Below are 12,153 nucleotides of genomic sequence, written 5' to 3' on the forward strand. Positions count from 1 at the left end.
TCGTTGAGCCTCACCCCTAGAAAGTCATTGATCCTCAGTTGCTAGAAATGTATTTTTTTCAGTTGTGAAACTGTGAATAGTAAGCCATCTCTGCATGTTAGGACCAAGTGTGGATCGAAGACAGATTTCACTTGTGCACATGGCAGTGATTGGAGATCTACTTTGTAGGTCTATTGGTATTAGTCAGCAGTATCTTCTTACCCACACCAGAATGTGTGGCCGGATATGCAGAGCAGTGCGAGTAAAAACTGGAAGCATGGCATTTGGTATCCATGCCTTCTATTTAGTCACACTTTTTACATGTCCTTGCAAAGGGAGATGCTTGTCCTGCCCTGCCCAATTACCTTGAATCCACACCAGCTTTAGCTGGTAGTTGGGCAGGGCAGGACGGGCATCTCCCTTTGCAAGGACATGTAAAAAGTGTGACTAAATAGAAGGCATGGATACCAAATGCCATGCTTCCAGTTTTTACTCGCACTGCTCTGCATATCCGGCCACACATTCTGGTGTGGGTAAGAAGATACTGCTGACTAATACCAATAGACCTACAAAGTAGATCTCCAATCACTGCCATGTGCACAAGTGAAATCTGTCTTCGATCCACACTTGGTCCTAACATGCAGAGATGGCTTACTATTCAGTTTCACAACTGAAAAAAATACATTTCTAGCAACTGAGGATCAATGACTTTCTAAGGGTGAGGCTCAACTAAAGTGTATTTAAAGTGTAGGACTAAGAGGCGCCCAATGACCTGGGGATCAAAGAGGCACCTAGGAAGGAGGACAGAGAGGAGAACCAAATGACAGAGTGGGATAAGGAGTGTTGTGAAACTAATTACGTTTATCAAGGGGAAGACTATAGTGAGGAGACAGGTGAAAGACAAAGGAGTAATGTGGAAGTAACAGCGCCTTGGTGAGTGTTACTTTGATGCATAAAGTCAACCTCCTGAAACCTGCCATTAAATACAAGTGAATAAGGAAAAAACGCTACATTCTCAAGGGTCAACTTTGACATTGTTGTGTCTACTCTGAGCTCTTTCCGGCCTACACGTTATAATGCCATCTGTATCACTGTTAAGATCCAAATGATTACCAAGGGCTCCACATAATGCCCTTTTTGGATCCATTTTTTGTCTCCAACGCCCCCTCATACTAACTCTTATACACCTTATTCGTAATGGTTATTTTATCTGTATGCGTGTGATGTGTGTAAGCAGGAGTCCGGACAAACGGAGGTGTCTGGAAGGTTTGTGAAAGCAGATGTGATTGATGAGGTATGCTGGGTAAGTGTTATGTAGTGTCTTGAAAGTGTGGGTGAGGAGTTTCCATTGTGCTAGTTTGTGCATGGGAAACTAGTGGATCTCCTTCCGGCGTGGTGTGATGTAGGTACAGTGTGGGATGTTGAGTGATTCTGGCCGCCGAGCTGTGAGAGGTCTACAGCCTTCTGGTGAGCTTTTTGCTGATCCTGGAATAGTGGCGTCCAGCTAGCTTGTAACCCGGGCGTGCGTGACTGTTTTCCAGGTGCCGATTTGAAGATATATAAATCTGTAAATTTAAAATACCTAAAATATTGTAAAGGACACAGCAGTGTAATGGAGAATTACAGTGAACCGTCGTAGATCAAATTATGCGTTTGGGCTCATTTGTGGAAGGCTGCAGTGGGACAGTACCACAACCTGGGATGGGGTGTTGTAGCTGTGGAAGGGGGACAGCAAGTGAGGTGTACTTTGGAAGACGGCGTAACCTTAGAATGCTCGTGTACCCACCGGATGGGAAGGGCACCATTAAATGAAGCAGAAGCACTAAAAGAGATTATAGAGGTGAGGGGCTGCGAGGAGAAGTAACTGCCCCTCTGTTAGGACAGAAATCAGGGATACATAATGGGGAAGGAAGAGAGCGAGTGGTGACTTGGCAGCAGAAAACACAGTAATGAAGCCCCAAAAAAAAGCTTTAACAGAGGAACTGTAAAATGGGTACTTTAAAATTAAAATAGAATTACTTTGGCCAGAATGTACTTATAAATACCAGGTTAGTCACGGTCGTCTCAAAATGTACCCTTCAGTTGTGGTGCTCTGTAGAACAGAAGGGGCATTTTACCACGGACATCTCCTTATTGGCACAGCTGCAGGGCAGTGTGACATTCGAGATCTGAAATGTGTAAACCGGAATCTACGGCGAATGACCATTTATAATTTGGTAATACTACGTGTAATGCAGGTTTACAAGGGAAACCCGATCACCAGCTCTCGCTGCGTGCTTGTAGCACTCATGAAGTTCACAGATGGTGACGCTGGCAAGTTTAGTTTAGCTTCTTGCAACTACCAGTCTGTATCTAGAAAACTTGAAGTCGTATTTCAGTAAAATATTTGACAATGTTGTATTCTTCCTCGCTGCATCCTGTTTGTTTGAACTTTATACTGCCTGCAGAAAGATGTATTCCCAGTTTCTTGACGTTTGTGAGATCTTGTCATGTCTGAGAGGTGGGCTCGTGGTGCGAGCTTTGGCAGGGTATTTTTCGGAGTATTTGGCCTTCGCGAGTACTCTTAACAGAACACACATTCAAAGGTCACACAACTGCTTTATTTTAAGCCGCTCCACGGGGGCAATATACTTCTACTTACGGTTTGTTATATTTTGAGACGTGTTTCTCCACAACACGCTCGGAGGCCGGTTTCCCTAATACTGTAGAAAAAGTGCTGTGTAAGTTGTACCGTATATATCCGTGTTCCGCGGCAGGGCTCATTAGATATTTGTTCTGCTCGACCACGTTTGGGGTCTACACACCGTGTTTAGCACTTTCAGTGTGCTGCGAAAACACAGCGCTGTCATTCCCCAGGGTTGGGGCACCCGGGGTTGTAAATGCCATCTCCCCTCGGAGTTCCGTCCTTGATAAGAGGGGCACCCTCCCCGCCGCGCCATATGTACGTGCAGTGCCCCAGCCAGCCGGAAGTAAATAATGTCTGAGGCAGTGAACCGCTTGGGAAAAGCTCTTAGTGCAACAACGAAGCAGCTCTTAGTACAGTAACGCAGCGCTTATTGTTTCAATGTCATTTTCACAGTCACACTTGTAATGATTGCGTTTCCCCCCCTCTTACTGTAGTCGTGACATGGAAAATAAAGACACCCTGCGGGGGTTGCAGAAAATGGATGATCGCCCAGAAGAGCGCATGATCCGGGAGAAGCTGAAGGCGACATGTATGCCAGCCTGGAAGCATGAATGGCTGGAAAGGCGCAGCAGGAGAGGCCCCGTGGTAAGTTGTGCTCACAATTCGTATCTTATATGGCACGTGTTATAAGGGAAAAATAAAGGTTCATTTGGACACGGCTCTATTAAGTTACTTTTTTTTTTAAAACAAATTAACAACGTTGTAGATGCTTTGCTGCTGTTTATATAAATATTGTAAAATGTTTGTTTCAAGAAATATTTTAATATTGAACTTCTGTGATCTCGCGAATGCGGGCCTGCCAAACGTTACGTTACAAGGCTGCCATCTAGAGTAACTCACCGGTATAAGGCAACAATGACTGACTTCTGGCCTGCTAGTATTTTTTTCCAGCTAATATTTTCAAGGTGTCGTTTTTTTACTTCAATTCCAATCAGCACACAAACTAGTTACCATTTTTTTCTAGCATCTCTAGGAAGACTTCAAGGCCGCACTCCGATTTGAAAGTTTTAGATGTGGCTTGAATGAGAATCCTTTCAAATAACTACATTACCACTTACTCTCACTACTGTACATTCATGCCAAATTAGGATTTTTAAAAAAGCATTTACTCTCTGATGTGTTGAGTATGTGCACTAATATCAGGATTAACAACGAATCGAGAGATGCTGTCTCGGCATTGTTTAAATAAGGTTGCCTATAGGAGTATTTGCATGTTTTTTTCCTAGTGAGGTTTTCAAGCGCTTTGCTCGTGTGCTCGCCAGGGAAATCACGTGCTCGTAGTGTGGCTTGGCTAAAACGATGCTTACTAGAGTTTGCTTTCTGAGACCTCTTCGTAAACTTCATGTACCCATAAATGAACAACCTTCCTAGGCGGCCAAAGCGGTGCTCAAGTTTAGCATTCGATTGCCCTTGTAAGGATTGGGGGTGCCTCCAGGGGGAATCGAAGAAACCAGCTGAGGCACTGTTCCCATTACTCGCCTCCCCTCATTTATGAGGAGTCACCTGTTTGGGAACAGTGAGTGACCTCTCCCTGCCATAACTGTGCCAGAGAGTAGGAATCTACGTATCGTTGCTTTCACCAGGTGACAACGCACGAATCCCAGTTCAGCCTCACACCTTGGCGAGAATCAAATTTTTTTTTTAGCTTATGCGACAAGAATTTTCAATTCTATTAAGGACACGGAGGCGAGGATTATGAAGATCTCTTATCTTTACTGCAACACACAGCAGCCAATAACAATAGTAAAACATAATAAACATTTCCCATAAACATAAGCCTCGTAGTGACCCTCCAATCAGGCTGCACTATCTCCTATATAGTCCAAAGCAAGCAAAGTCCATCCTCTTTCTTTGCACGTCCATGGCAAGCGAACCTGAACCAAATTATCCTCGAGAACTGAGTCCAACAGCAACATATTACGAAAACAGGAACCTAGAAGGAGTTGCACAACAGTGCAGGAAAACAAACTCTTCCAATTCTTATCAGAATGATCCAACATCTATCAGGTCGGTTTTTCATCTATAAAGAAGAAAGGAAAACGGTAACATCCTGATATTGTATAGCATTGTATATATTTGGACCATATACTGTAAAATAATACTGAATACATAATATATTCCATATAGGGTGGGATAAATACTTTGAATTTATATATGGTAATATTCAAATGTTCCCGGGCGGGATAATTCTCGCCTCCGTGTCCTTAATAGAGTTGAAAATTCTTGTTGCGTAAGCTAGAAATTGTTTGATTCTATGTCAGGACTGGAGGCTTTGGATTATGCTAGTTCAAAGCTGAGCGATCACATTAGAAACAACATCAACAATTGGCTTATGGTAGAACAATTTAAAGGTGGAATCTGATGACCAGTCATCCTCGGTCATATCCTCCAATCTGGAACCTGCATTGAAAGCCTTAGAAGCCATAGCACCCCGAACAGAGTGAGCTCCAAAAATGGGAACATTTATGCCTGCTTCTTGCAACAGCCATCTGATCCATCTCACTAGAGTCGCTGAGGAAACTGGGACAAAAGGTTTCTGTAAGGAAATTAACAATTGTCCATTTACATCTCTTCTCAGCTCTCTAGTAACATCTTCATATGTTTTTAAACAATTTACCACACAAAGTTTGGAGTTATCGCTGAAAGCTGGATAGCTAATACATCTAGAATTTGATTTTGTATGTTTAGAGATGCGAAAAGATACTACGCTAGGAGTAAAAACTCTACCTGCAGTGTCCAAGGCTTTGACATCCGAAACTCTCCTGCAAGAGATTAAACAAATGAACATAGTCAGTTTTGCTGATAATTGTTTTCTTGAAAGGCCCTCATTGGCCGGCCAAGCCACCAAGAATCTTAGAATGATAGTCACATCCCAAAAGAGGAATATTTTGGAAGAGGAGGGCAAAGCATACGATCACCGCGCAATAGTTTACAAATTAATGGGTGTTCCCCCTACCGGTTTACCCTCAACATGAGGATGCTAAGCCGAAATGTCCGACACAAAATTATTCACTGTCCTGTATGCCAGCCCCTGAGCCGCAACGTGAGACAAAAAAATTGCTATAATTTGCACTGAGGCCCCCATGGGATCCACATTCCTTTGATCGCACCAATCCAACCATCTCCTCCAGGCAGGGGCATATCTTTTATGCGTACTAGGTGCCAAGGATTGGGAAAGGAAGAATCTAGTGTCTTCTGAAATTCCCAGACTTTGAGAAGGCCCCCCCCCCCCGTAATTCTCCAAGCCATGAGAAACAATTGATTCTCTAGGATCAGGGGGTGAGGATTCCCCATTGGATCTAATAATAGGTGCCATGACGGGAGGATTAGAATTGGGGCGGCACAGCACAAGGTCAGTGCCATCGGGAACCAAGCCTGTTCGTCCAACACAGAGTTACCAGAATCAGTTCTGCTAATTGCCGAATGGCTTACGAGAGAACTTGATGGATCATGGAGAACGGGGGAAACACAAAATGCACGTCCCCTTTCCAGTTCTGGAGAAAAGCGTCCGAGCTGAGGGCATTCGGATCCGGTCTCCAACTGAAGAAGAGCGGGTGATGCGTATTCAAACAGGAGGCAAAAAGATCTATTTTGCAAGGACCCCAGAGATGATTCAGGAATTGAAATACTCTGGGATGGAGATGCCAATCGCTGGCATCTATCAGATGCCTGGAATTCCAGTCCGCCACTATATTCACTTTCCCTGGAATATATTCCGCTGACACAAATCTGATGAGCTAGGCAAAAATGCCAGAAGTCTTTGGCAATCCCCGCCAACATCTTGGATCGGGTTCCCCCCAGTTTGTTGATATATCGAACTGCCAAAATATTGTCCATCTTCAGGAGAATACAACCTTTCGATTTGGAAGGGGACAAAGTCTTCACTGCGAACGATCCCGCTAGGAGTTCTAGGCAATTGCTATGCAGTTGAAGCTCCTCCTGGGACCAACGACCCCCTGTCTCTATCTGGCCCCACCTGGCACTCCAGCCCCATCTGCTGGCATCTCATTCTATAACCACTTCTGGAACAGAGGCGAAAATCGCTCTGCCATTCCAAGCATCCGTATGATTCAGCCACCATTAAAGCTCCATCCAAGCTTCGTGAGAGAGAACAGTATGTCAAGCCCTTCCGAAGATGAAGAATCTTTAGCCTCTGTAGGGCACGGTAGTGAAGGGGTCCCGGAAAGATGGCCTGAATATATGATGCTAGGAGGCCCACCAGACGGGCAAGTACCCTCAAGGAAATCGAATGAGCCAACAAAGCTTTCCTCAACTCTTATTTTATAGCAAGTCTTTGGTCAATAGCAATTTCAACAGAGCTGCAATGGAATCTATCCTGAACCCTAAGAATTCTATGTTCTGAACTGGCTGAAGTTGAGACTTCTCTATGTTTATAATGAAGCCGAGATCTTGAAGGAGCTGCATCGTCCATGAGAGATGGAGATGAGCAAGGCGTTCTTCCTGAGCCATAATGAGGATGTCTAGATAAATAATCAGATGAACCCCTTTTTCCCGCAACCATTGCATCACTGGTCGCATTACTTTTGTGAAGCACCAAGGAGCCAAAGAAAGACCGAAAGGGAGGGCTGAAAATTCGTAACAACTGTTTCGCCAAAGGAATTGAAGAAATCTGCGATGTGGGGCAAATATGGGGATGGTCAAATACGCGTCTTTGAGATCCAGACGGACCATCCAGTTTCCCTCTTGCAAAAGATCTCTGAGAAGATGAATACTTTCCATCTTGAAGTGTCGATACACTATCCAGGCATTGAACTGTTTCAGGTTGAGGACTAAACGGGACCCCTCCCACCCCCTCACATTTTCTGAACCAGAAATATTGTGCTTATAAAGCCTCTTGGGTGAGAAACTGATTCCACAATCGCGCCTTTTTGTAACAGCGTCTTTAACTCTTGATCTATAAAAAAAAAAAAAAGCATCTCTTGTTGGGGGGAAAAATGGAGAGGAGGAGGGATCTCGGATTGATGTGGTTCGGAAGTGAACTCTAGATGGTAGCCTGAAATTGTGTCTAACACCCAGGCATCTTGAGTAATCAAAAGCCAATTTTGAACAAACCGACTCCCTCTGCCCCCAAAAACAAGATATTAGACTTACCTGTTTATGGGGTGTTTTTTTCGTAGTAACCTCCTCTGCGAGGTCCTCTGGGGTTACGACCTTTATAGCTGAGACTTGTGTTAGGGTAGAAGTTGGGATTGGATTGATAAGTGGAGTCTCCACGGTTTCTTTGGTAAGGGCGAGAGGTCTGGGAAGAGAAGCGGCTTGACGATCGACCCCTGAAACATCCGGCCCTATGAAAAAGGCCACTGTGAAACACTTTTTTAATAGAAGTCTGGGCCTTGTCTAATGCTGAAAAAGTAGCAACGTATTTGGCAAGATCCTTTACGAACTTATCGCCGAACAAAAGGCCTTTGGCCACTGGTCCAGCATCCGCTGAAGCCAGTTTTGTCAGTTTTGAGTCAATGCGGAGCAGAAAGGACTTCCTGCGTTCGGTGGATATTGAACAATTAGCGTTACCCAGTAGGCAAATGGCTCTTTGTTCCCATTCCAGCAAAGTATCTGGATCGATGGGCTCTTGCGATTCCTTGGCTTGGATTGCAAGGTCCAAGAATTTTGGTAGGGGACCTGAGATGTCAAGAAGTTTATCTTGGCAACCGCGCCAAGCTCTATCAATACCCTTCTTTGGGTCTTTGAAGAACTTCTTAAGAAAAGTAATCATATGTGGGTCTAATTCAGGAGTCTCCCCTACCTTTCCCTCAAGAGCTGGTCGAGGGCATTCCGAACGTAGAGTGCTACGAATGTCTTTTTCAAAACTCTTCCTGAGTGTGGACTGAAAATAAGCCGCCACTTCTGGGCACGGAGTCCATTCAGTTGATTTGGGGTGAATGATTGTCCGGATCGAAGAGCAGGTTCTTCGCCGGTGGGGAAGAAGGATCAGAATAGTCAGTGGCGCTTTTTGCATTTGCCTTTACGCTTATCTGAGGAGGACTTATCTTCAGAGTCGGAAGTGGAAGAGGTGTCTGAGGAATTGCGTCGTGTGGCATGGGATCAGAGCTCTGATCGAAAAAGGTGCTGTATTCTTGATCATTTAATACCGCATTAATGGTATGCTCAAAGGGGCCCATATCAGACCATCCAGGCTCATTTATTTCGACCTCATTTGGGTGGGGTTCCCCGAGCCTGCGCTAAATCACCTGCGGCCAAAATTAAATATAGGCTGGCAAAAGGGCGTAAAGCCTTGACCAAAGCCTTATTTACAGAGTCTTGTACATGGTAGTTAAGAGCTTCATCCAGGCGTTCCTCCATGTGATGGCTTTCTGTATATTCCCCATAATAATCTTGCTGAGCCATGCTGACAATGGGTGAAATAACACTTAGAGGTCCCAAAAGTAATGCTGTAACAATCAGCAAGGGTGGGGGAACCCAGGTGCCAAGAAGGTCAAACCGGCCTTTGCCGTTGAAAGAAGAGCTAATAACGGAATAGCCAAAAGGAATTGAAGGAATTGATTGGATATTGAGGGGCCTGGCACCTAATTACTTCGAGCAATGCTGTGCCTGTATTATTGCAGCCCCAACGGGCGTATGCTGGGAGCAAGGATTTGCCAGCCTTCCAGCCTCTATGCCCGCTGATCGTGCTTTCACAAACCCAAATGTTTCATGGTTTGCGCGAGCGCCATCAGAGAAAGCAGACTTGTCCCCTGAGGCTGCGCATCCCCGAGGACCCTCACCGGCCGATCGGAAAAGAAAAACGATCCGAGATAGTTTCCTAGCAATGCGGCAAAGCCATTGACCAGAGTATAAGAAACGGCGCTTGAAGGCAATTGCCTCGCTCAAGGAAGTCTATAACCACACACATATGAAACACTCTCTATAAACAAATTAAGTACACAACTATCAAACGAGGCACTTACCTCTGGTGCGAAGCAGCAAAGAAAGAGGACTGACTTTGCTTGCTTTGGACTATATAGGAGATAGTGCAGCCTGATTGGAGGGTCACTACGAGGCTTATGTTTATGGGAAATGTAGTTTCTCATGTTTTACTATTGTTTTGGACTGCTGTGTGTTGCAGTAAAGATAAGAGATTAGCATAATCGGAAGTCTCCGGTCCTGACATAGAATCATCTCCTTCCCTGTGCTCTGAACTTTATAGCCCTGACTCCAAGCAGACGGCCAGGTCCTGTGGCGTGACAAGGGAAAGGAAAACCCAACAGTCTTTAAATACGCCACTTCCTGAATGTCCCTTTGTTTCGCAGTGGGTCGTAACATATGTGACACTGTTCATTAGATGGCGATGCACTCAAAGAACTAGCGCATGGTTAATTGACCAGCTAAAGAAAAAGAAACTTTCTAAAATATAGCAGAGCACCTTCCTTTTGAAAGCGTGGTAGCCCATGGTTGCAAGATCCGCGCCATGTTGGGAGGATATTTTTGTGCCATTGCCGGGTCTCCTCTTACAAATCATTCATCCAGTCAGACTCCTGGAACGAAACCGTCTCCAACCCACCCCCTGCACTGAATTACGGTAATCTTTTACCCCCGTGGACGCTGCATACAATATGTGCTTGTTGGTGAAGGATTGTGATGGTTTGTTGGGAATAGTATTCAATTGAATGAAAATACTTTCAATAGTCTTTTGACATTACCGAAAATAAAACTTTAGTTCTAGCTGAAACCCTGCATAGTTTGCAGATGAACCACACCTTCCTGTCCAGGCGTGGTAGTTTTACTTGAATCGGGCACCCAGTAGGTGAATTTATGCTTCATAACACTGGACCCAGATGCCCAGTATATTCATTTATAATTTTAGTAGAAATCCCACCTCATTGACTGTAGACCCTATCACGTAGATTAAACCTCGTAACGGCCATGTACTATTATTACAAACCTATCATCCTGCTTGTTTACATTTTTACTAGCAGTGCAAGAGTTTCCGTGCCACAGCATCTTTCCATAAGCAGCAAGCTTGACATCTAGTCCAGTGTTATTGAAAGTGTGTAAAAGTTTTTTCATGGATGTCTGTGCCCTGGAATTGGTCAGGTCATCGGTTTTTTGGGAGTATTGGCCAGCATTCAATTATTTTGTATTACAAAACATATGTATTTAAAAATAAGTGGCTTGGGGAAGGCTGATAATTATGCTGGGTACCTCAGTCGTTAATAATAGTTCATTGAATATAGGCTTTTATGTTCCTCAGACCAAAAGTGTCTCGTGAAAGGCAGAGGACCCCCATGTGCACAATCTGTTTGCAGTCTAACCACCAGGCGCACATTTCACTCGGACCTACTGTGTAAGCAGCTCTTTAAACGGATTATTGCGTCACTAAACTCTCGCACATTCAGTGCTGTCGGTCGAGCATTTACGCATGTTGTACAGTAAAGATTCTCCATTTGGTGCCTGGTTGTTTAATCTTTTCATTTGTTGGGCTGGTTTCTATAGCGCCATTTCCTTGGTGCCTCCCAACGTCTGCGCAGAGGCTTCCACACATTTGTGTGCTCTTCTTTTGTAACAAGGGCCCTCGAGTGCCCTCGCCAACCAGGGAGTACATACAAAGGTGCTTCTGCAGGGAGATGGTGCACGCCCAGCACTAGCGCTACTGCTGTGGGGCACGCTGCCAAGTACAAGAGGCTCCAGTTGCCTAACTTTCTGCCTCCCATTGTGTCCCAGAGAAGTGGTCTGTGAACCTTCATTAGCTCAGTAGCAATGCGCATTGCTTGAGAGCGCGTAAGAACTCTTTGAGCAATTTGATTGGTTGTTTCCAAGTTGTCTTTGGAGCGCCTTAATATTCGTCGACCTAGAGGTGAATCAAATGCTAAGCATTTCACAAATGCATGAATATTTATAGTTGCTTCCCAAATGTATTTCTCAAAGGAATTTGTCTACTACATAAAAACATGCACGTCTCAGCCTTCTGCATCCGTTTTCTCTACACTTATAAGACCTCCGCCGTCTGTGCTTCCCCCGTTATAAAAACACTAATAGTCCCTGTCCAGCGAATTTGCAGTTTGAAGACCCATACCAGCTTGAGCTCTGTAATGACAATGAGTGGTTACAGACGTTTCCACGCACACTTTGGAAGAGCGACATATCCCTCTTCTTTCATTCCAGAAGGATTCTGTCTGATTTAAGAGCGGATGTCTGGCATTTTCATTGTATGCTATCTTATAAATCTAGTCACTGATGCATTTCAAAAGTTTTGTCCTTCTGACACCCTCTTTTTATCGAAAAACTGTTGGCGCTCTTCACAGAAGGTTGTATTTTTGCCAGAGTTGCATTGGTGTTTCTTTAATATGAAGTGATTGGCATTGCTCTAAGTCTTAGGCATCTCACTTTTTTATTCCTTATAAATCAATTACCGAAGGGGCCATTTTCCGTACACAATACTTGCTCTTTGAAAATTAGTTGTGTACACGTTTTTTTTTCTTTTGTTTTTTTGCAACTTTTACTGCAGACTGTAGAACACTTAACAACTTTGC

General features: G+C 44.4%; 1 protein-coding gene across 1 annotated transcript in view; it reads left to right on the top strand.

Moving 5' to 3' along the window:
* MAP3K1 (mitogen-activated protein kinase kinase kinase 1) overlaps positions 1 to 12,153 on the top strand; it is a 416,577-nt gene that overhangs the window by 158,216 nt on the left and 246,208 nt on the right. The window contains exon 2 of the mRNA XM_069222317.1: positions 3,100 to 3,250. Within this exon, the coding sequence (XP_069078418.1) occupies positions 3,100 to 3,250 (151 nt within the window). The remainder of the gene's footprint in view (positions 1 to 3,099; positions 3,251 to 12,153) is intronic.

Source organism: Pleurodeles waltl, chromosome 1_1, assembly GCF_031143425.1.
Source record: "Pleurodeles waltl isolate 20211129_DDA chromosome 1_1, aPleWal1.hap1.20221129, whole genome shotgun sequence".
Classification (NCBI taxonomy): domain Eukaryota; kingdom Metazoa; phylum Chordata; class Amphibia; order Caudata; family Salamandridae; genus Pleurodeles; species Pleurodeles waltl.